The 26019-nt window shown below is 38.9% G+C and overlaps 1 protein-coding gene across 1 annotated transcript in view; it reads left to right on the top strand.

The window, feature by feature from the left end:
• Positions 1-4285: 4285 nt before the first annotated feature.
• Positions 4286-26019, top strand: part of TDRD5 (tudor domain containing 5) — an 86361-nt gene continuing 64627 nt past the window's right edge. The window contains 6 exon segments of the mRNA XM_040263887.1: positions 4286-4517; positions 5312-5719; positions 7630-7828; positions 8149-8177; positions 10490-10525; positions 13308-13343. Coding sequence (XP_040119821.1) covers positions 4286-4517; positions 5312-5719; positions 7630-7828; positions 8149-8177; positions 10490-10525; positions 13308-13343 — 940 coding nt within the window.

Raw genomic sequence — 26019 nt, 5'->3', positions numbered from 1 at the left:
AGAGAGGAGAGATTTTCAGAAAGGGAGGGGATACAGAGAGGAAACAGAAGCCATCACCTACCGTGGAAAGATTGAAAAGTTCTTACGATTTATCAATTTGTCATTGGTGGTTTTGATAAAACTAAGATGTTCAGAGTAGCAGACTGAGTGCTTTGGATTGAGTAGCGATTGGTGGATGAAAAAGTGGGGAAAAGTGAGCATGGACTGTTTATTCAAGGATTTGGCCAAGAAGGAATGGCTGGAGGATGTCAGAAAGTATTTCTCGCTCTGTCTCTCCCTCTCTCTGTGTGTGTCTTTGGGAGTCAGCCAAGTCATTTTCTAGTGGTGAGGCAGGAATACGTAAAAAAGTTTAACAGGGATGGCAAAGGTTTAGCGTAATTGCTGTGAGGAATAGAATTGAACAGTGACATCAAATGGCCCCAAGTTGGCCATAATGTTAAACTTTGGGAGGTTGGAATGCTGCCCAAGTTCTATCATGAGCTTCTAACTCACCTCCTCCTTCACAGACAGTGTTTTCAAAAGATTCTCTCATACTTGTCCTGGGGCATATATTAAAGCTTCAGATTCTTAAAACACACACACACACCACAACACAAAACTCATTATTGGCTGTTTTTTAAGGCAGGAATGCTGGTAGGAGCAGCTGCAATGGAAATAGCCTCCCAGATACAGGCAGGGGATGGGAGGAGACCAGGTGGAGACAGTTAATTAACAAGAAAAGTTCACTCTGGCCATCATAATAGGATGGGAAACACATTGGTCTGACTCACAGAGCTGTCTGGTTGTGGTAATTAATTGTAGGGTCCCAGGGATGAAATCAACAACTCACTAAGTCTTTTTGATTTGTGTAATTACAAAACCAAACCAACAAAACACAGTTCTAGGTCTGGGGAACGGAGGACTCTGAGTGAGAAACAGGACTCGTCAGTTCTTTTCCAAGAACTAAATCAGATCCCAGGAGTGTAGCCTAAATATTCTTAAAGAAGGATGTTGCTGAAACACTGTACCTAAGTACTGCAAACCTTTTCTCCAGCCTTTCCCCAAAGGCCTTGGAACCCCTTATGGATAAATGTTCTGGAAAACAGGAGGAACTCAAACTTCTTAGTAACTGTCACTAATTTCAAAAGAACACGAATGTCACTGTGTGCTGTCAACCTTGAGAATATAGGGGTTAGGTGATAAATGAATTAAATTCTGGTCCAAGTTCACCTTTGAGCAGGGCTAGTAGGACTGTGAATTCATTCTGTGGTTAGTACCCTACTTGCCAAGTGAATAGCTGGAATAGGTAATCTTAGCAACTGACAGAATTCTTACATGGGCACATTCACTCATTGAGTAAGGGCTATTCTGGTAGAAAATGCCAAGTCAAGTGCCAAAATAGTACATCAAAAACATTACTACATACCTGCAGAGTGTCTCCATCAAAGGCAAGAAAGCTGCTAAGGTGATGGTTCCCACCTCATTCCAGTTTAGGCACTACGTAAGTCTGACAGTTCTCAGAGAGTGACAGTGCATTATAAACCCAAGCAAGTGATGACTTCAAGTGTAGCTTAACTCTTCCAAATGGGGTCCCCTTGTTAGAGCAACTCAGCCCCTGACACTTAGGCTGCAGTTATTGATCTGAGATTTAGCTCCAGAAAATCTTGGTAAAAATCTCTTATTTTCACATTATGCACCAATAACTTTCTAGATTCGATCAAGAGTTTTGTTTTTATTGCCTGTCACTTTTTTATATCCTTGTTCATTTCTGCTAGTTTCTTCAGTTTAAAGTGGGGATCATAATTGTACTATTTCAGATTGTTAAAATTTGATAATTACATTAAGCATGTAGCAAGTGCACCATATGTTACCTATTATCATAGATAATGGGGTGAAAATCAGGGATATGGTTTTCCAATTCATTGTCCATTTTGCTCTCAGGTTGTTTAGTGAGGTGGTAAATTTTCAGAATTTTCACGTGTTCCATTTAAATGCTGATTTGGCTGGGTTAAGGATTTCATTTTCAGCTTTAAAGACATTGCTCCATTGAGAAATCCAATGGCAATATAATTTCCATTGCTTTCTAGGTAACCTATTTCTATGTAAAAGCTCTTCTCTTTCTTCTGGATGTTGTCTAGAATGGGATCTTAAGTTTATTAGTCATCCTAAGGACTCAGTGGAACCATTTAATCTGAAAATTTGTGTTTTTCTTCACATCTGAGACATTTTCTTCTTTCTAAATCTCCAACCCTCACCGACATTCTGTTGTTAGTGTAATACCTGTCATTCAGATGTTGGAGTAGTGTCCAGCTGGATCCATTCTTAATGTTTCATCACTTTCCTTTTAATTAGCTATTTAGCCCTGTCCATTTTGCTATAAACTAGCCCACAAATCTTTTCGTATTTCTGAGATTACTCAGTATTCTTGGTTCATTGATGGAACATTTTGTTCCTTAGAGCTTTTGTCTTAATGTCGTGGGATTTTAGGTCAAAGTAGATGTGTGTGCTCTGGTTTCTTTCTTGACTCATCCTCGGTTATCTTTTGGTTTTCTTGTTCCTTTAATTAGATTGTATATTTTAAGGTAAAAGTCTTTATACTCTGCCTTTCTAGTCTATACCTCTTAAACTACCATTATCTGGTTTTCAAGGCCCTTATTATGCTGCTGCTAAGTAGCTTCAGTCGTGTCCGACTCTGTGCGACCCCGTCCCTGGGATTCTCCAGGCAAGAATACTGGAGTGGGTTGCCATCTCCTTCTCCAGTGTATGAAAGTGAAAAGTGAAAGTGAAGTCGCTCAGTCGTGTCCGACTCTTTAGAGACCCCATGGACTGCAGCCTACCAGGCTCCTCCGTCCGTGGGATTTTCCAGGCAAGAGTACTGGAGTGGGGTGCCATTGTCTTCTCCGAAGGCCCTTATACATCTGGCTTATTCCACCTATCCAGTAAAATACACCCCAGGTTATTTCCTCAAATACATCCTCCTCTTTAGTTTTCCAGCGCTTTTATCTCCACTGAAGTTCCCCACTCATTCTGGCAGCCCTCGCTGCCCCACCCATTCCGCTCTGCTGGGAGCTGCATCTATCTAACTCAGCAGCGCTTCTCCACTAAGCATCAGAATTGCCTGAAATTTCCTCCAATAGACCCACACCGGCTAGAATCAGAGTATCTGCTGATCAGACCCGAGCATCTTTTTCACTTCTTAAAGAAGCGCCACGGGCGATTGAGAGGCACACCTAGGCTAAGAACCTTGCAGCCTCCTCCTCCTCCGGCCTAGAGGTGTTTGGAGGGGTTCTTGTGCGCGCTGCCTCACCTCGTGCCTCCCAAGCACGTCGCAAGAAGTAGGCGCCGGCCATCCCAGAAGGCTGCCTGGGAGGGGACCTAGGCGGCCCCAGGACTGGGACCGAACCCAGGCCAGATCCCGGAGCCACCAGTCCTACCTAACCGTCCCACCGGCCGTGAGCCCTCGGGGCCGGAACGCGGCTTCCGGAGCGCCCCTCGCGGGCCCTCAGGCACTAGTGCGCAGGCGCGCAGGCCGCCTCACAGCTGCGGGTCTGTGGCTGCTAGTTCGTGCGCGCCTTTGACGTTGCCAGGCCCGCAACGGCAGCGGCGGCGGCCGGGCAGGGTCGGCGGCTGAAGGGTGCTCCGCCTGCTTCCCGCCCCCCTACCTCTTTTACCCAGGGCCGTGGGCAGTCCCCTTGAGGGACTTTGGGAGGTAGGGTTGGGAGGGGTCAACACCCCGCGCCCAAGCCGAGCACAGTTCGGAGAGGGCGCGCGACGACAAGGTGGTTGACTTGGAAGACCACGCGGGGAGCCTCTCCGTAGGTTTGGGCTCTGGAGAAAGTCTGCCGTCTGAGCGTGATTCCGCGGAGCCCAGTCCTCGCACTGCGGAGGAAGGCGTGCTGCGTGTGCCTCCTTCCCAGTCCTGGTTCCGGAAGAGCGGGCGAGAGTCTCTGTGATACGAAGTCTACAGTGTAGAGTGAGATCCGGGACAAGCAGAGTTAAGGCTTCACCAAAAAGCGAGCCAGGAACTTAAACTTTTTACACGTTAGGTCGCGGCAGGGATTTCGTGAGACACACTTGGGTTAATCATCACAGATTGGGATTTAGACTTTGAATTATGTAGGAGCTTTCCCAAACCCAAGTTTCAGAGCACCCTCGTGGTATTGTTTCTGCCTCGTTTACCTTTAAAATGCGCCTCTCAGTTGTTTATATTCCACTTTGGGCCATTTTAAACTTTATTTTTTTCCCTCTTGGGTTTGCCTGCTTTTCCTCGTGAACAATGATTCTTTCTTAAATCTTGCAGGGTGCAATGTCTGAACAAGAGCGTATACAGGAATGCCTGAGGAAGGAAATAAGGTCACTTCTCATTTCCACCAAAGATGGTTTGACCCCACAGCAGTTGGAAAAGGAGTACCTCTTGATGGTTGGCAACCATTTGCCGCTCCGAATCCTTGGGTATCGGTCCACAATGGAGCTGGTGTTGGACATGCCTGATGTTGTCAGTGTCTGCCCCTGTGGGGATGGTACTGTAATACTGAAAGGTAGGTTTAAGATCTGGAGGTCTGGGACTTCCCTGGTGGTCCAGTGGCTAAGACTCCATGCTCTCAGTGCAGGAAGCTGGAGTTCGATCCCTGGTCAGGGAACTAGATTCCACATGCTGCTACCAAGAAGTTGCATGCCGCAATGAAGACCTGCTGTAGCCAAATATATAAATAAAAAATTAAAAAAGATTTGGAGGTCTATGAACTTTGTAATAATAATCACTTGGTAAAGAATTGTTCTAGCTCTGCAAGTATCCTGCATTCCAGGCAGGGGATTTTACTTTCTTGAAGGGGAAGAGAGATCATAGACACCTTTGAGGTTGTGGGCAGAGTTAGATCTTTAGCACAATCAGGAAACCCTCCCCAGAATGCTGTGCTTTCACAAAAGCTACGTTTTGCATATTATTTCATGTTTTAACATCTTATGTCAGGAGAAACTTAAGGGGACTTTTTAATTATGGAATCTTGTTTTAAATTTCATGAGGCACAGAAACATCATTGTAGGGAAGTTTATTGTTCATCTCTAGAGTTTCAGATCTTTCAGGAGTTAATTAGTAGCAGTGTTAACACGTTGGGTCCCACTGTTCTCCATCCTCCAGTAGAGAAGCTAACAAGCTGTTGTCTAAAATGCAAGAAATGGAGTAACCAGGGATTCATGTTTATCCTGCCACCTAGATACAAAGCTACTTGGGGAACAAAAAATTATATAACCACAGGTGCAAAGAATGAAGAAGGGAGTCAGTTTTCACCTAAATAGGATTTCTTCTTTTTTTTTTTTTTTCACACCTCCAAAGCCATCCCAGATGAGTCCACCAAAGGAATAGCAAATTTAGTTGCAAAACAAAAGAGCAACCACAAGGTTCGAAACTCCATGCAGAAGGGAAGGGCCAGTGTTTGCTCTGGTCCCAGCTCTCGCCGGCGAGTACCTTACCGAGGAAGTGTGCCCCCTATTCTTCCAGCTGTTGTGAAGAGCGAGTTGAAAGACCTCTTGGCGTTATCTCCTGTTCTCCTTTCTGATTTTGAAAATGCATTTGCCAATCGATTTGGACGATCATTCCAGTATGTGCAGTATGGCTTCCTCTCTATGTTCGAAGTGCTGAATGCTGCTTCAGACGTTGTTTCTGTGGAGCAGACCAGAGCAGGTTCTTTGTTGACACTGAAGAAGAGTGTATCAGAGGAAAAGCAGAGAGGATGGCCTGCAGGTAAGCACATTAGCACAAGTAACCGTATTGCAGATCAGCAAATTTTGGAGCTGTTGTACATATGTGTATATATGTATGCATGTAATGGCTAAGCTCCATTAGTTTGTTGAAGTTGAATCATGGCTCTACCACTTGCTAGCCGTGTTATCTCAGGCGAGTTACTTAAAATGGCTAAGCCCTTAGTCCCCTCATCTCTATAATAGGAATAATAATACTTGGCTCTTGGAGTCATGCTGAGGATTAAATGAGACAAGATCTGTAAAGTGCCTGGTATTTAGTAAGCCCACAGTAAGTGGTAGCTACTATTATGAAAACAAGGTCAGCTCTCTCTGGAGTGCTATAAATGAACATCAGTTATGTGTGTTCAGGTAAAGAAGATATAGCATAGAAAATGCAAAGTTTAAAAAATAATACTGGTCTGTGGCATTTGCTATCTGATCTTGGCTATCACTGAATCTTTGATACCCTAGTAGGCACTGTACTAATTTATGTAGTATAATGATAACCACTGTATTTGTATAGCATTTTACCTTGGATTCTCATACTATAGACAGGTTGGGTGAATAACTGTCTTACAGATCAGAAAGCCAAAAGTCAAGAAAGAAAGTTGAATGACTTTCAAAAATTTCATGGCTAGAAAAGTGGTACAGTTAAAGCTTAGGTACTGACCTCTTATTACTGCTCATTCAGTGCTTTGCCTACCCAAGTACTATCTCTCTTAAAGGCTCAGAAGACTAATATGATTATTGATAAAATGTCTTTCCAGACCCTTGACAGTACAGAATCCACTCACTGCCTATTTGGGGAACTCTATGCCCATTTCAGTGACTTTTCTTTTTCTCAAAATCTGTGTTTTTAGATTGATATAGAAAAATCACGAAAACTATCATGAATTTATAAACCAATATTTAAATTGTGATGGGAAGTGTAATTTGACAAGGATATGGTAGGGGGTTTACAGGTTCTAGTCAAGGAAGACTATGGGGGCCACTGAATGTTTTGCGTCTAAACCTCAACGGCATCAGTATTCTTTTTTTTAAAAAATTTTTGGCTGTGCCATGCCACTTGTGGGATCTCTGTTCCATGACCAGGGATGGAACCCAGACCGCAGCTGTGAAAAGTGCTGAATCCTACACTAGGCCACCTGGGAGCTCCCTGTGTCAGTATTCTTGAAGTGCTTAAACTTTGGGAGAGTAACTCATGCTATTCAACTTAAACGAGTTTGAGTTGTATAAAGCAGTTTGACAATTTAATGAATTGTAGGGGGTGGATATTCCTTCCCAGTGATTGAATTGTTGATTTTCTCCACCCATAGTCCGTTATTCCTCATCAGGATATCTTGGAAGTAATTTTTTTCTCTTGTCAGTTTGATCTTAGGGTAAAGAAAGAGCTAGGCCTTGCTGGGGTTCAGTTATCTTTCATGTTTTTTAATAATATACCTTTCTCCTGTGGTGTTTCCCTACCTGCTATTGAAGAAAAGAATCTATACTCTAGGATAATATCCTTTATTCTGTAGGTTTTCATTCTCCACCTCTCCCCTCATACTACTAGACTGAAAAGCATCCAGTTTGAAAAGCATAATTCAAGCAGATTCTTTACTTTAAGACTTAATGGTCTCCTAAACAAGATACAGCTTTTTTTGATTTTTACCTATTGAGTCCTGCCTCTTTGTAATGATTTTCAGGTGTCCTTAAGTAGAGTTTTAGAAACACCCAATCTTTCAGTAACACCTTATTATCTCTTGGTTTTGTTCTGTAGATGACTAATCATTTCCATTGTATGTAAAGTTTATTAGCATAATACGAAAATGCAAGCTGACTTTTTAGTTTTAAGGGCCTAACCTCTATATATAGCCACCAGAAGATAAACTAGAAATTGGTAGTGATAATTTTTCTCTCCTCTTTTATTCACAAAAGGTAAGATTTTCACCCAACCTTTCAGAATGAAGCAACGAGGGTCATATCCCATAGGCTTCCCAGTAGCAAAGGCATGCTTTTCACAACCCACTTCAAACATGGAACCACCAAAGCAAATACCGGACATGGAAAGGAATTCTAGATCAAATGTAGTGGAGACTTTAAGGCTGAATCACAGTGAAAAATTAAACCAGGTAAGATGTCTGAGTTTGGAGCTGTAAATACACCAAAACTGTCTTTAAATTTAGTGGTTATTACTTAACTCTCAAGGAAAAATTGCCCTTTTGATAATTCAAGTCATTCACTTATTTCAGATTTAACTTAAGCATTGTTTGTGGCTCTGTGGTTTAGTAAGAAGTGAGACCTGGCAGTGAGAGGAGTTCAATTTTATCAACTCCTTGGTTTCTACTATTCTCTGCAGATGACTCCCAAATCTGTATCTCTAGTTCCATCTTCTCATCAAAGTTATAGAAGCATATTTGCCACTTACCTCATGAATATCTTCACCTGAATGCTGGCCCTGACACTGCAGTCCTGGTAATGTGACTGTAATGCTGAAGGACTTTGAGTAAAAACTATTAGACTAGAACCAACAAAAATCCGGTTAAATTTGCAAGATGAACAAGTAGAGCTCAAAATAAGGTCATGGAAATTAAAGACATAAAAGTGCTTTATTTCTGCGTGTAACTGTCCAGTTTTCCCAGCACCATTTGTTGCAGCATTGTATAGTCTTGCCTCTTTTGTCATAGATTAATTAACCACAGTTGCATGGGCTTATTTCTGGGTTTTCTATCCTGTTCCATTGAGCTATATTTATATTAATATTCTTGTGCCAGTATCATACTGGCTTGATGACTGTAGCTTTCTAGTATAGGCTGAAGTCAGGGAGCCTGATTCCTCCAGCTACATTTTTCTTTCTCAAGATTACTTTGGCTATTTGGGGTCTTTTGTGTCTCTATACAGATTTTGAGATTTTTTTGGTTCTAGTTCTGTGAAAAATGCCATTAGTAATTTGATAGGGATTGTATTGAATCTGTAGATTGCCTTGGGTATTACAGTCATTTTGACAATATTGATTCTTGCAATCCATGAACTTGGTGTATCTTTCCACTTGTTTGTATCTTATTTCTTTCATCAGTATCTTATAATTTTTGGAGTACAGATCTTTTGTCTCCTTAGGTATGTTTATTCCTAGGTATTTTATTCTTTTTCATGCAGTGGTCAATGGAATTGTTTTTTGAATTTCTCTTTCTAATCTTTTGTTGTTAGTGTATAGAAATGCAATAGATTTCTGTGTATTAATTTTGTAACCTGCAACTTTACCAGATTCATTGATGAGTTCTAGTAGTTTTCTGGTAGATCTTTAGGATCTTCTATGTATAGTATCATGTCATCTGCAAACAGTGACCATTTAACTTCTTCTTCCCCAATTTGGATTCCCTTTACTTCTTTTTCCTCTCTGATTGCTGTAACTAGGACTTCCAAAACTATGTTGACTGAAAGTGGTAAGAGTTGGCAACCTGGTCTTATTCCTGATCTTAGAGGGAATGCTTTCAGCTTTTCACCATTAAGTACAATGCTAACTGTAGGTTTGTCATATATTGCCTGTATTATGTTGAAGTATGTTCCCTCTGTCCACTTTCTGAAAAGTTTCTATCATAAATGGGTGCTGAATTTTTGTCATGTATACAATGGAGTAACACTCAGCCATTAGAAAGAATGAAATAATACCATTTGCAGCAACATGTATGGATATAGAGAGTGTCATATTGAGTAAAGTAAGTCAGAGAAGTATTGTATGACCTCCCTTATATGTGGAATCTAAAAAGAAATGATACAAATGAACTTATTACAAAACAGAAAGAGATTCACAGACTGAGCTTATGGTTGCTGGGAGGGAAGAATGGGGTAAAGGATACTTAGGGAATTTGGAATGGGCATGTTCACACTGCTATATTTAAAACAGATAGCCAACAAGGTCCTACTGTATAGCACATGAAACTACTTTAATGTTATGTGGCAGTCTGGATGGAAGGGGAGTTTGGGGGACAATGGATACATGTAATGTGTATAACTGAGTCGTTTACTGTTCACCTGAAACTATCACAACATTGTTAATTTGTTATACCCCAATACAAAATAAAAAGGTTTTAAAAAGTCCTTTTTTCTATAACTTAAAAAAATTGGCTTTAGTAACTTAATTTATATATAGTTAAATCTGTCCATTGAAAATGTACAGCTTGAGTTTTAACATATGTGTCTAGATGTGTAATTGCCATCAAAGTCAAGAAACACCATTTCAGTCTTCCCCCCAGAATTCCTTCATGCCACTTTGTAGTTGATCTTGTTCCCCAACTACAGCTACAGACAACCAATACTTACTATAATTTTGACTTTCCAAGAGTTTCATATGAATGGAATTAAATAGTGCTTAACTTTTTGTGTCTAGTTTCTTTAACAGGATGCTTTTGAGATTCATCCAATATGTATCAGTAGTTTGTTCCTTTTTCTTGTTGAGTGTTGTTTCTCTGTATTGATATACCTCAATTTATTTTCCATTCATCATTAGATAATATTTGGGTTGTTTCCTGTTTGAGGTATTATGAATAAAACTGCTATGAACATTGCTTATATTTTGTGTGAACATTGGCTTAATTTCTCTTGGGTCAATACCTAAAAGTTAGATTGTTGGGTCAAAGAGTAAGTTTAACTTTTAAGAAATTACCAAACTCTTTCCAAAGTGGCTATACAATTTTACTTTGTGAGCTATGTATAAGAGTTCCACTTGCATCTCTGTTAACATTTGGTATTATCAGTTCAAAAAACAGTAGCCATTTAAGTGGATGCATGGTAGTATCTCATTGTGGCTTTAACTGAAGTTTCTCTAGGGATGAATAATATTGGGTATATTTGCCCAGTGACTCAGGGGTAAAGAATCCACGTGCAGTGCAGAAGATGCAGAAGACATGGATTTGATCCCAGGGTTGGGAAGATCCCCTGGAGGAGGGCAAGGCAACCCACTTCAGTCTTTTTGCTGGGAAAATCCCATGGATAGAGGAGCCTCACCAACTACAGTCAGTGGGGTTGCAAAGAGTTGGACATGATTGAAGTAACTGAGCATGCATGCACACACCATTTGTATATCTTCTTGGAAGTGTCTCTTCCTATCTTGTGCTCATTCTTAAAAATCAAATTTTCTTTGTATTGAGTTGGAAGACACTGATTTTATAAGAAATATATGTTTGGTATTCATCCTTTTCTGGGCACAGATCTCCTAAAACCTTTGGAAATTCCTGGGTAAAGAAAGCAATAAGGGTGGCTTTTGTTATTTTAATGAGGTGACTTTTGGAAAGCACCTAAGAATTGCTAATTCTTACTTAGGTTCAACCTAACTCCATTAGGTTGCTAATGGAGTCAACTATGTAATTGGAAGGTTAGAAAGCTTCAGTTCAGCTCTAAACCTCCTAGGAGGGTAGAGGAGTTGGAAATTAATTTCATTCATAACCAATGGTTAATCAATCATGCTGATGTAACGATGACTCCATGAAATCCCCAGAGGGTTTGTAAAGCTTCTGGTTTGGTGAACATATAGAGATTTGGGGAGAGTGGCATGCTAGGAAAAGGCGTGAAAATTCTGCAGTCCTTCCCACATACCTTGCCCTCTGTATCTCTTCCATTTGACTTTTATTGAGTTATATCTTTTTATTTATTTTTCATTCATTAACAAAACATATAATTGACATATAAGATTATATTAGCTTCATACAATAGGATTAAAACAGGATTAGATATATGTATGTATGGTGAAATGATCACAATAAGTGTACTAAACATCCACACCACAGAGTTAAAAATTTTTTTCTTGTGGTGAGGACTTTTTAAGATTTAGTCTCAGCAACTTTTAATTATAAAATGCAGTATTATTAATATACAGTTAATACCTGTGTGTGTGTATATATATTTATATATAAAAGAAATACCATGCTGTCCATTACATCCCCAAGACTAATTAGTTCATAACTGGAAGTTTGTACTTTTTGAGTACCTTTACCTTTTTTGCCCACCCCCTGCATGCTGCCTCTGGCAACCACCCATCTATTCTCTGTTTCTGTGAGTTTGGTTTTCTTTATTGTTTTTGTTGAACCAATTTCACATGTAAGTAAGATCATGCAGTATTTGTCTGACTTGTTTTACTTAGCATAATGCCTTCAAGGTTCATTCATTGTTATTACAAATTGTGGGATTTCCTCCTTGCTTTATGGCTAATATACATATTCCACAACTTCTTTATGTCTATCAATGAACACTTAAATAGTGTAAATGCTGCAGATAATATGGGTATGCAGATATCTTTTTGAGTTGGTATTTTTGTTTCCTTCAGATAAATACCGAGGTTTCTGGATGATATGGTGCCTCTTTATACCATTTTGTATGGTATAGGCACCAATTTACATTCCCACCAACAGTGCACAAGAATTACTTTTTCTCTACATCTTCACCAGTACTTGTGATTTCTAGTCTTTTTGATAATAGTCATTCTACAGGTGTTAGGTGATATTTCATTGTGGTTTGGTTTGCATTCCCTGTGTTAGTCCCTCAGTCTTGTCCAACTCTGCAACCCCGTGGACTGTAGCCTGCTAGGCTCCTCTGTCCATGGAATTCTCCAGTTGAGAATACTGGAGTGGGTAGCCATTCCCTTCTCCAAGGGCTCTTCCCACCCAGGGATCAAACCCAGGCCTCCTGCATTGCAGGCAGATTCTTTACCAGCTGAGCCACCAGGGAAGATGATTGTTTGTATCAGGCAGCCCCTTTTCACTTACCTGTTGGCTCTCTGTACATTTGGCGGGGGCGGGGGGAATGTCTATTCAGATCCTCTGTTTTTTTTTTTTTAGTTGAAGTTTTTAGGGTTATTTTTTTCTTTGATGGGGAGTTGTGGGAGTTCTTTTATATATTTTGGGCATTCGTACCTTATCAAATGTAAGATTTGCAAATATTTTCTCTCATTCATTTTTGGATAGTCTTCTTTTTTGTGCCATAGGTTTTTAGTTTGATGTAGTCTTCCTTGTTTGTTTTTGCCTTTGCTGCCTTTCCTTTCAGTGTCAAATCCAAAAAGTCATTTCTAAGACTGAGGACAAGGAGCTTATCATCTAAGTTTTCTTCCAGGATTTTTATGGTTTCTGATCTTAGGGTCAGATTTTTAGTTCACCTTGAGTTACTTTGTGTGTGGTGTGGAGTTCTACCCTTTCATTGTTGTCATTGTTTAGTTGCTAACTCGTGTCTAACTTCCCTGTGACCTCCATGGACTGTAGCCCACTTGGCTCCTCTGTCCATGGGATTCTCCAGGCAGGAATACTGGAATGGGTTGTCATTTCTTTCGCCAATATCTTTTTATAATAAACCAGTAATGTAGTAATTGAAATGTTTCTCTGAGTTCTGTGACCCATTATAGTAAATTAAATTGAACCCAAGGAGAGGGTTATGGAAACCTGCTTTATAGCCACTGCTCAGGTGGCAACCTGGGCTTGGAATTGTCATCTAACGTCAGAGGATGCCATGGGTGTTCAATCTTGCAGAACTCGGCCTTGTAGAACTGGGCCATGGAATCTGAATGCTATCTCCAATGTCAGAATTGACTTGAATTGTAGGATACACAGCAAATAATAAGTCATTACGAAAAAACCATAAAGTGATGTATATATTAAAATGATGTATAACATAACCACATTTATTTAAGAATGTATTCTAACATCAAATAGCAAAGTTCAACAATGGCAAACTGCAATTAATTTTGCACCAACCTAATATATTTGGGTGGAGTGTTCTATAAATGTCAGTAAAGTTGGTTATAGTACCATTCAGGAATTCTTTATTTTTGCTGATGTTTTCCTAGTTTTTCCTTTAATTGCTGCAGGATCAGTTTTGAAATATTTAAATATAGTTGTGGATTTGTTTATTTTACTTTTTAGCCTTAGATATAAATCTCTGTTAGGGGCATATATATTGAGTTGGCCAAAAAGTTTGTTCCATAACATCTTATGGAACAACTTGAATGAACTATTTTAGTCAGTCCAATATTTAGGATTTATGTATGTCCTGATGAAATGCCCTGTTTATCATTATGAAATACCCCTTTTTATTGCTCATGATATTCCTTGTTTTGAAGTTTACTTTGTTTTATATTGCCATAGTGATGCTAGCATTCTTTAGATGTTAACACTGTATATTTTTATATACTTTTATTTTTAACATACTTCTTTTATATTTCAAATGTGTTTCCTTAAGACAGTATATGGTTGTCTTGCTTTATTATTTACTCTGTCAGTTTCTGTCATTTAATGGGCATGTTTATACCATGTATATTTAGTGTTTTAAATCTGATTTTTGCAGGTTTTTCCCTATTTTTTCTTCTGGATTAATTTTAAAAAATAAAAATTTTAGAGCAGTTTTAAGTTCATGGCAAACTTGAACAGAAAATACATGGAGTCCCCATATTTCCCCTGCTCCTACGTTCAGGCGGGGTCTCTCACTATACCATGAGCTTCCTGCAGCAGAGTGATACCTTTGTTACAGTTGAACCTTTACTGACACATCATAATCACTCAAAGTCTGTAGTTTACATTAGGGTTCACTCCTGATACTGTAAATTCTGTGGATTTTGACAAATGTGTAATGACATCTATTCACATTGTAATATCATACTGTATAGTTTCACTGCCCCTCACATTCTCTGTGCTCTATGAGCTCTTCTCTTCCTCCTTTCTAGCCCATAGCAACCACTGATCTTTTTACTGTTTCTATAGTTCTGCCTTTTCCAGAATGCACTATAGTTGGAATCATACAGTATGTTGCCTTTTTATATTGCCTCCTTTCATTTAATGATATGCATTTAAAGTTTCTCCATGTGTTTTCATGGCCTCTTAGCTGATTTCACTTTAGGGCTGAGTAATAGTCCATTGTGTGTATATATTGTGGTTTATCCATTTACCTCCCGAAGGACATCATGTTTGCTTTCAGGTTTTGGTTATGAATAAAACTGCTGGAAACAGTCTGTGTGCAGTTTTGTGTGTAGGCATAAATTTTCAGCTCCTTTGAGTAAATACCATGGAGCATGATGGCTTGATTATATGATGAGAGTTTAGTTTTACAAGGAAATGCCAAACTGTCTTCCAAAGTGGCTATATCATCTTGCATTCCCACCAACGTGAGAGTTCCTGTTGCTCCACATCCCCATCAGCATTTGGTATTGTCAATGTTTTGGATTTTGATCATTCTACTAGCTGAATTGGAGAAGGAAATGGCAACCCACTCCAGTATTCTTGCCTGGAGAATCCCATGGACAGAGGAGCCTGGCCTGCAGTCCATGGGACTGCAAAGAGTTGAACACGACTGAGCAACTGATATACACTAGGTGTATGGTGATACCTCATTGTTGTTTTAATTTACACTTCTCTAATGACATTAAATTGAACGTCTTTTAATATGCTTACTTTGCTATCTGTATATCTTCTATAGTGAAATGTCTGTTCAGATATTTTGCCCTATTTTTAATTAAGTTGTTTGTTTTCTTATTGTTGAGTTTTAATGGTTCTTTGTATGTTTTGTTTGACAAGTCTTTTATCAGATATATATTTTGTAATTTCTTTTTTTTTTTGCAGTTTGTGACTTTTCTTTTCACTGTCTTTATATTCTGTCTTAGAGCAGAAGCTTTTTATTTGAATGAAGTGCAGCTTGTCAGTTATTGTTTTTAATAGATTGTATCTTTGGTGTTGTATCTAAAAAGTCATTATCATACCCAAGGTCATCTTGATGTTCTCTAATGTTATTGTCTAGGAATTTTAATAGTCTGTATTTTACAGACTATTTAGGTCTGTGATCCACGTTGGGGTAATTTTTGTGAAGGGTGTAAGGTCTCTGTCTAGAGTCAGTTTTTTTGCATGTGGCTGTCCAGTTGTTCCAGCACCATTGCTGAAGATTCTCTTCACTCTGTTGTATTGCTTTTTCTCTTTGTCGAAGATGAGTTGGTTGTATTTTTGTGGATCTATTTCAGCATTCTTTGTTCTGTTCCATTGGTCTGTTTGTCTGTTCTTTTGCCATTACCAAGCTATCTTGATTACTGTACCTTTATAGTAAGTCTTGAAGTCAGATAATGTCAGTCCTCCAATTTTTAAAAAATATTTATTTTTATTTGGCTGGGTCTTAGCTGCAGCACTCAGGATCTTCCATCCTTCTTGTGGCATGCGGGGTCTTCTGTTTGTGACGGGTGGGATCTTTTTCTTTTTTAAGTTTTTAACTTCTAAGTTTTGGCACGCAGATTCTTTAGATACAAACTCTTTAGTTGTGGCATGAGAACTCTTGGTTGTAGCAGTTGGGGTCTCGTTGTTCCCCAGCCGGGCACTGAACCTGGGCCCCCTGCATTGGGAGTGTGGTGTCTTAGCCACTGTACCATCAGGAAAGTCCAGTCCTCCAAATTTGTTCTTCTCCTTCAATATTGAGTTACTTATCCTGGTTTTTTTGTCTCTCTATATAAATTCTAGAATTAGTTTGTTGATATCCCTCAAAAAGCTTGCTGGGATTTTGATTGGGGTTGGATTGAATCTGTAGATCAAATTGGGAAGAACTGACCTCTTGATGACATTAAGTCTTCCTATCCATGAACATGGAATACTTCTCCGTTTATTTAGTAGTATTAATAGCTCTTTGATATCTTTCATCAGAGTTTTGTGTTATTCTTCACATAATTTGTTAGATTTATACCAAAGTATTTCATTTTGGGTGCACTGACTTAAATGGTCATGTGTTTTTACTTTTGAGTTCCACTTCTTCCTTGCTGGTATATAAGAAAGTGATTAGCTTTTGTCTTATTAATGTTGTATTCTGCAACATTGCTATCATTGCATATTCATTCTAGTTTTTTTGTTGTTGTTGATTCTTTGGGATTTCTGTATAGACAAACATGTTATCCTCAAGCAGAGATAGTTATATTTCTTCCTTCTGAATTATTGTACAGTTGACCCTTGTTGAATACTGTGGGGATTGGCGGTACCCACCCCTTGGACAGTCAAAAATCTGCATATATCTTTTGACTCCTCCCAAAACAACTACTAATAGCCTACCGTTGACCGGAAGTCTGATAACATAAACAGTTGATTAACATGTTTTGTATATTAAATGTTATTATATACTGTATACTTATGATACAGGCTTCCCTGGTGGCTCCAATGGTAAAGAATCTGCCTGCAGTGCAGGAGACCTGGGTTCAATCCCTGATTGGAAAGATCCCTGGAAGAGGGCATGGCTACCCACTCCAGTATTCTTTCCTGAACAATCCCCTGGACAGAGGAACCTGGCAGCATGCAGTCCAGGGGGTCTCAAAGAGTTGGACACAACTGAGTGACTAAGCACGTACTTGTGATACAGGAAGCTAGAGAAAAAAGTTTTAAAGAAAAGCATAAGAAAAATATATTTATAGAACTCTATTTATCAATATCTTAAGTTTACATTGTTTATAGGATGAATAATCTGTCAGTACTTATATCAGTAATGTCTTACATGATACAAAAACATATTGTATGTATTATATATATTATTAACACTAGATGTCAAAAATAAAAAGATAATGTGAAACAAATTAATGTTAATTATAGGTACAGTGATTCATACATTGATATTGTAGAAGCAGCAATATGATTGTTTTATGGTAGCCTACAGTAATTGATATGATTGCTTCATGGTTGCCTAGCCTATACACAACACTGTGACTTGTCATAAAATTTTTATGACATACAGCATTATAGTTACATTCATAATACAGTTTTGGGAACATTGTTACATTTTTTAAAAAACCACTTATCTGTAGCTATAGTCTAATGAGCAGTTTCTCCAATTAGGAAAGGTATATTGCACACTAATATAATTCTTTGAAAGTACAGTTATAAAACAGTAAGAAAATGGACACATTGTTAATTTTATCTTAAATGTCACTCATCTTATGCCTGTGTACAGATAGACCAGTATCTGCATGTATTTTATACATTCATGACATATGTTTTAAATTTTTTTGAATATTTCTGGGCTACACAGTTCACCTACAAGTTTATTCAAATTTTCATAAATCTCAATAATTTTATATATTGTTGAAACAAATCTGTAAGTGAATTCATGCAGTTCAAGTTCATGTTGTTCAAATGTCAGCTGTGCTTTCCATTTCCTCCTAAAACAGCGTTGAGAACAACAGTGAGAGAGGACATTCTTACCTTGTCCCCAATTAACTATTTTTTATGATTCTATTTTATTATGGTTGTTTATTAGTTGTAACTCTTTAAAAAACATTTTTAGTGGATGTGGATGCCTTGGGGCTTTCAACATATATTTTAATTTATCACAGTTGGTCCTTGCGTAATATTATACTATTTCATGTAGATTAAGAACTTTAGAACAACAGATTTACATTTCACTTTTCCCATCTTTTGTGTTGTTGTGATACATTTTAATTGTATGTATGTTATATGCGCCTTAACACATTTTTGTTTTGCTTTAAAGTATTTTGATAACAGTGATCTTCTCTTGCGTTTAATTCCATTCAGATTATTTTTCATTTTAGATATTTTTCATTTCTGCATATTCCACTTAGATCTTTTTTATATCCTTTATCTCTTTATTGTGTTCATGCTTTCCTTATATATGTAACCATTTTTTGGATGCACTGCATCATCTGGGATCCTAGTTCCTTGACCAAGGATTGAATGTGTGCCCTCTGCAGTGGAAGCATGGAGCCCTAACCGCTGGACTGCCAGGGAATACCCTGTTTTCCTTTTTGATATGGTCATATTCTCCTACCTCGGTGCATGGCTGGCAACTTTGATTAGCTGCTAGACATTATGAATTTTTCATTGTTGAGCTTCACGCAGTTAATTTACTTGGGCTCAATTGATTATTTTGAGTTTTGCTTTTTTAAGACTTGTTAGAGAAAGTACTGGGGCTTCCTGGGTGGCACACTTGGTGAAGAATCTGCCTGCCAGTACAGGAGATGCAAGAGATGTGGGTTTGATCCCTAGGTCAGGAAGATCCCCAAGAGTAGGAAGTGGCAACCCATTCCAGTATTCTTGCCTGGAAAATTCCACAGACAGGAGCCTGGCATGCTACAGTCCATGGGGTGGCAAAGAGTCAGATACTACTGAGCCCTAGAGGGTTATGGTTAGGTTAGAGGGTTTACTATCCATTGAATTTTGTTATCTTAAAATTCATATGTTGAAGCCCTAACCCCCAATGTGTTAGTATTTGGAGATGGAGCCTTTGGGCAGCAATTATGTTTAGATGAAGTTGTGAGGGTGGAACCCTCATGACAGGATTAAGTGCCCTTGTAAGAAGAGAAACCAGAGAGCTTGCTCTCCTTCTCCATGTGTATATAACAAGGAAAAGCCGTGGGAGCATACAGCAAGAAGTCAGCCATCTGCAAGTCAGAAAGAGAATCTTTACCAGGATCCAGCTGTGCTGTGTCAACTGAAAAAATGCACAGTCCAAGAGCTGAGAGTTTTTTTTAGCGGACATTCTTAGTATTTCAAGCCTAGGAGACAGCCTTTCAGATAAATGCTGAGGAAACTGTTCTGAAGAGGAAGGTGCAGGGTGGGGGATGGGAAGGATATATAGGAGTTTTTATAATAATACCAGGTAGTCAGAACAAAAGGCTACTGTTAATAAAAGAAAACTAGATAGCTCAAGTTATGGAATTTAGTTAGGATCTTTCTGCATAAGGGAAGGTGCAAGAGTCTGGGCTCACTGAAATCATTGCTTTGATACGCACCTCAGCTATCTGGGGCCAGTGTTCCGTGATTTCTTACGCTGTACTGTCTAGTGTAGCTGTGTTCTGATGGCTGCTAGATGGTGGGCATTCCTTATTTCTCCCTTAGGATCCATGTCCTGGGGTGGCTGCAAATTGCTGGTGGCTGCAACATCCTTTATTTACTGACATGGCAAGCAATATTTTATCCCTGGTGGCTCAGCGGTAAAGAACCTATCTGCCAGTGCAGGAGACAGGATTGATCCCTAGGTAGGGAAGATCCCCTGGAGAAGGAGATGACAATCCACTCCTGTATTCTCGCCTGGAGAATCCCATGGGGAGAGGAGCCTGTAGAGGAATAGGCTACAGTCCGTGGGGTTGCAAAGAGTTGGACATGGCTGAGCAACTAAACAACAGGAACAATTTTATTTTTCAGATGGAAGCCTGATGTTGTGCTTCCAGCCTCCAGAATTGTGAGGAAATGAATTTCTGTTGTTTGCAGCCACCTAATGTCTGTTATTTTGCTATGGAACCCTTAGTAGACTAAGACTTCTAGTTCAAAGAAACCTTCAGTCTGGGGCTAATTTGGCTCCACCACTGAGGCATTTCCTTTCTGAGGAGTCACCTGGATGTGTTAAGAGGAGGTCCTTCCATTCTGCCTTCGTCAGTTCAGTTCAATTGCTCAGTCATGTCTGACTCTGCGACCCCATGGACTGCAGCATGCCAGACTTCTCTGTCCATCGCCAACTCTTGGAGCTTACTCAAACTCATGTCTGTCCAGTCAGTGATGCCATCCAACCGTCTCATCCTCTGTCATCCCCTCTCCTCCCGCCTTCAGTCTTTCATAGCATCAGGATCTTTTCCAATGAGTCAGTTCTTTGCCAAAGTATTGGAGCCTCAGCTTCAGCATCAGTCCTTCCAATGAATATTCAGGACTGATTTCCTTTAGGATGGACTGGTTGGATCTTCTTGCGGTCCAAGGGACTCTCAAGAGTCTTCTCCAACACTAGTTGGAGAAGAACATCAGTTCAGAAGCATCAGTTCTCAGTGCTCAGCTTTCTTTATAGTCCGGCTCTCATATCCATACATGACCACTTCCTTAGTGGGAACAGTTAATTTTTCTCAGCTCCATGTGAGCTCTGGGTGTTGTGTGGCCTGTTGCTTCTTGTTTGTTTCACCAGTTTCAGAGAACATCCCCTTCCCCTGCCTTCTGTATAGATCACTCATCATCCAGAAACTTCGGGGGTCCTTCTACAGATCTCCAGAGCTATCACTGTGCCAATCCCTCTTCTTCATACCTATCCATATATTAGCATCCTTGTCCTTCCCAAACTCAAATCTGTCTCCTCAGTTCATCTGTTTCTATTACCTCTTTCTGGGCTGCAGACTGAAAATTCTCCAGGTTGCTATGTGGGGCAGTTTAGGGCTCTCCACTCAGTTGTACACTGTTATTTAACATCTGTAACTCATCTGTAACTCAACTGTAACTCAAGTTGTTTATGGCAGGAGGGTGGGGGTCATAACTTTGGTTCTAGTGGTAGAGACTTTTTAATACAGAAAACTCAGCCTAAAAAAGTTATTCATAGTCCTACTGCCAAAAGATAGTTTTCACTCCATTCCTTTCATAGTGATTCCCCATTTTTTAGGTCTCTTTTATTTTTCCGGGCATTTCCTGTGCTGGAGAGACCTCACACCAGTCTACTCATCTTCCTTTGTAGGTAAACTTGCTATATGCTTGTCAATGCCTGTCATTATCTTTGAAATTCAGAAGATTACAGTGAACTAACTGTTGGACTCTTTCCCTTTTATTTTATTAAAAAGATTTGCTGCGGTACATGGACTCTTGACTTGGCACACAGGCTCCGCGGCGTCTTCTGTAGTTGTGGCTAGGAATCTAGGTGGCTTCTCTCGTAGAGTGTGGGCTCTAGGGCATGCCAAGTTTAGGACATTTGTGCCTGGTATGGCTCCAAGGAGAGGAGTTAGACACAGAGACACTTTTCCTATATTTATTTTCCTTTGAGTTTCATCCTGTGTTTTGCAGCCCTAAGAATTCTTCATAGATGCAACCTGATCACAACATTTCACTTCTCGTTGGAGCTTTTTGCCACCAAAACTATTTAAATCTTTTTTTTTTTTTTTAAGGAGTAGGCTTTAATTCCTAAATCATATATTTTAATTTCCTGGTTGGACAGACGCTACATAATTATCAGATCTCACATAATTCTATTTATAAAAAGTACAACTTTCTATTCCTTAAAATTGTAGATCTATAAATTTGCCAGGTGTTGCCTCAGAACTCTACAAGTATATGTATGTGTTTTTATATTCATAGAAAAATAATAGATGAATTTATAACAAATTTGTTGAGAATTTTTTGATCATCTGTGTTTTTTATGTTTTTTTGTAGTGATCATACATTATTTTTGTTATAAGAAAAAAATGTTATTAAATCAGTTTCTCCTTTGTAAAATGAGGACTGGAGTTTCTTCATTTTTTTCACCTGCAAGAGGAACAGGCCAACTTGTTCATTAGTATTCTGTGTTTTCCCATTTTCCTGTTTTATTTCACAAAAGCAAATGGTTAGAATAATTTAAACTATTTTTGTAAGACATGAATAATCTTTTTACCACATTCTATTCAATTTCCTTTATTTTGATCTCTTTAGGGTAAGTTTAGATGAGAGATGAAAATGTGAATTGGCAAGTATGGATTAGCCATTATCATTCTAGTGAATGAAGCCTCAGAAACTCTAGCCAGTCCAGCTCTTCAGAATTCTCTGCCTGAGTGTGTAAGCCTAGAGCACAACTAACAGTGATGTTACTTAATAGGTTATTGACTGAAAGAGTGTTTGGTTCAAGTACAGGGATCTGGCATTTCTTTGTTCTCTAGCTTTACAATCAAGAGTACTGTCAGTGAAAAAAAGTGAATCAATAGTTGATCTAAGGGTGAAATGGGAAATTTTGTTGGAGCCAACCTGAGGATTATAACCCACGAGGTGGTCTTTCAGAAAGTTCTGAAGGCTGTTCTGCTTGTTAGAGGTCAAGGCACAGTTAAATCAGTTTTTGAGACCAAGAGTTATACATGGAAGTTTACATAGGCCAACAAGGTGAGTAGTGGGTTGTTGTGACCCCCTAGAGGATTAAGAAAGGAATGTTGTCTCCTAGGGAGTTACTTTGCTGGAGCCAGATGGAATTTTTTTTTTTTTTTTTTTGCAAGTGGGCATTCTTATGTCTTCTAAGGGAATCTAGTTAATATATAATGCAGACATACAGTACACACTGAAGCGAGTAATAGCTCAGATGGGCAGAGAAATTTTATGTTTAATTTTCCTGTCCTGTCTTAAAAATTTTACGTCACAGTACCCTGTCCTACCCCACATTTAGAAAACTTTATTGTAATATTCGACATGAGATTTAAAGTAGGTAAACCTGGAATTATAAACAAAGTTCTGGTCTTGAGTGCATTGAAAATCAGGGCTAGGTGTTAGTTTGCAACTGACTTTTACACTCAAACAATTGATAGTTTTTACATGAATTAGATTCTGTGATTGGTGTTGTATATAAGAATAGAAGCTTTTTATTTATTTATTTAAGAAAAGAAACTTTTTAAATTTTAGTTGGTGACCTGGCTCAACTGTCTTGAAAGAGTAACCTCAACAAGTAACTAGATATGTCACACAGTTAATGTGGTTCTCTGAAAGGTACATTTTCTGGCCAACGTAGAGTAGCTTTTCCCTGCCTATTTTTTCCATGAGTTCAGATGAAATTTTTAGTATGGCAAGTCAGATTCCATACTTACCTAGTTTTTAGTCAGTTGAGAATACTTAGCAAATATTTGAGCAGTTGAAAGCGTCACTTCTGTGTGTGTGTCTGTGCCAGTTTTATGATCTTAATCAGAAATGTATTAATGTTTACCATATGGCCAAACAGTCTGCAATATATTCTTTTAAAGATGTTACTTCTGTTCCTTTCTGCTTTTAGCTTCATGCATCTTCTTTCCAAAATGCTTCCACCTTCAAGTTTCTAAATATCACCCAGGTGTCTTAGGTTTTACAAAACTTTCTTATTACAAAAGTAATACAGATTGATTGAAAAGATTTACAACACAGAAAAGCACAGAAGAAAATGAAAATCACCTATTCTTTTACCACCCAGAAAAGTTGACTTTTTCTTTTAACGAAAATAAAATTAGCATCATTCTGGTCCAGGTTTGTAACTTGCTTTTTTAAGTCAGGATTCTGAATTATGAATATTCCACATTGTTAAATATTGCAGTACAACATAATTTTTAATGGCAGTATGGATATGCCATAATTTTTAAACTTGGGGATTTAGGATGTTGCTATTTTTGCTATTAAACATAACCTTATTGTTGAAAATCTTACTCAAATTTGTACAAATCCTCAGTTTCTCCATAGGATAAAATTCTAGATAAATAATCACTACATCTTAGAGAAGGAAATGGCAACCCACTCCAGTATTCTTTCCTGGAGAATTCCATGGACAGAGGAGTCTGGCAGGCTACAATCCACGGGATTCCAAGAGTCGGACACAACTTAGTGACTAAACCACCACCACTGATCCCTATATCTAAAGAAATGTGTACTTTTATGACTCATGATGTATGTAGTTAATTGTCCTCCATGAAAGTTGTTTCAGTTAACATTCACACAAGATACTTGTGAATGGGCTTCTTTAATTTGTACCTTTGCTAGTACTCGGTATAAGTTGATGCTTCATCCGAACACCATCCCCTGACCTCTCCCTCGTTACCAACCCTTGTCTAAGTTAGATCTCCCATTGCTTTCCTAATACTTTCAAGTATAGTATTCTTTGACACTATAGTATTTGACACTATATTTGACAAAGTATTTGACACTTTGACGCTATATAGTATTCTATGACAAGTCTGTGGGTTTTTCATAATCTCTATCATAATTGTAATTATGTAGTTATATGACTGTTTCATGGTGGTCTCTCATCACTAGACTGAAAATTCCATGAGGGCAGTGATCATACCTAGTTTATTTACCCCTGTATATTCAGTGCTGAGTACAATGTGAAGTGCGTAGTATGTGTTCAGTACATATTTGTTGAGTGAATAAATGAGCATTCTTATAAAAATAATATTCCAATTTGATAGGCAAATAACCATATCTGACTATTAATATCTGTTTATTAGAGGTTGAACTTTTATTCTGTTATTGGCTAGCTCATGTTAACTTTTTAAAATCAATTGCCTTTTCATATCTTTGTCCGTTTTTCTGAGGGGTGTATCTTTTTTATTCAGAGCTCTTCTCTGCTTCTTCTTGGGTCCTGTAGGCTCCTGTCTGAATATGTATATATAATGAGTTATTTTCCATCTTCATCCCCTTTTATAATCCTTTGTTCACTTGATTTATTGTCCATTTTTTTTCTGTTTGGTGGGTAGGTATCTGAGACTAAAGCATTGTTGAAATCAGGGTCCCCTCTTGACTGCTTTCTTCATGTCAATCACTGATTGCCTCTCACTATTTTTCTAAATTTATTTTTGGCTGCACAGGCTTTTCTCCAGTTGTAGCAAGCAGAGGCTACTGTCTGTTGCAATGCTCAGGTTTCTCATTGTGGTGGCTTCTCTTATTGCTGAGCATGGGCTCTAGGGCTTGCGGGCTTCAGTAGCTGCCATTCCCGGTCTCCAGAGTACAGGCTCAGTAGTTGTGGCACTCAGGCTTAGTTTCTACAAAGCATGTGTGGTCCTCCCCAATCAGGGATCAAACCTGTGTCTCGTGCATTGGTAGGCTCTCTTCACCAGTGACCCACCAGGGAAGCCCTGCCTCTACTCTTACTCCCTGCCCTCCCACACTGTAACTTTTAACCTCTGCTTACAGATATTTCTGAGATTACTTGGACTTTAATAGATCTCCCTCACCCCATTCAGTATAAAGTCAGCAGAATTTAGTCTTCTGGCTTGAGGCAAAAAAACATTTTTTTTTCCTTACCTTGAGATGCTTTCTGTTCTTAGCTAAGAGTCTATCATTGTGACATCTTAACCCAAGCTTGGCAAGTATTTTCTCAAAAGGACCAGGTAGTAAGTATTTGAAACTTTTTAGGGCCTAATGATCTGTATTATAACTACCAATCACGGTCCTCATAGTGCTAAAGCAACCTTGGACAGTATGTGAATGAGTGATAAAGAAGTTGTGGTACATATACACAATGGAATATTACTCGGCCATAAAAAGGAACCCATTTGACTCAGTTCTAACGAGGTGGATGAACCTAGAGCCTATTACACAGAGATTAAGTCAGAAAGAGAAAGACAAATATTGTGTATTAATGTATATATGTGAAATCTAGAGACAGTACTGACGAACCTATCTGCAGAGCAGCAGAGGACACGCAGATGTAAAGAACGGACCTGTGAATACAGAGAGGGAAGGAGAGGGCAGAACGAAATGAGAGAGTAGCACTGAAACATACATATGACCGTATGTGACATTAGATAGCCAGTGGAAATTTGCTGAATGACACAGGGGACTCAAATCTAGTGCTCTCTGATAACCTAGAAGGGTAGGGTGGTATGGGAGGTGGAGGGAAGTTCACGAGGGAGGGCACATATATATATATACA

Source organism: Oryx dammah, unplaced genomic scaffold (assembly GCF_014754425.2).
Source record: "Oryx dammah isolate SB20612 unplaced genomic scaffold, SCBI_Odam_1.1 HiC_scaffold_21, whole genome shotgun sequence".
In the NCBI taxonomy this organism is placed as follows: Eukaryota; Metazoa; Chordata; class Mammalia; order Artiodactyla; family Bovidae; genus Oryx; species Oryx dammah.
Note: the sequence above shows the minus strand (reverse complement) of the source record. Positions and strands in the feature narration are given on the sequence as shown.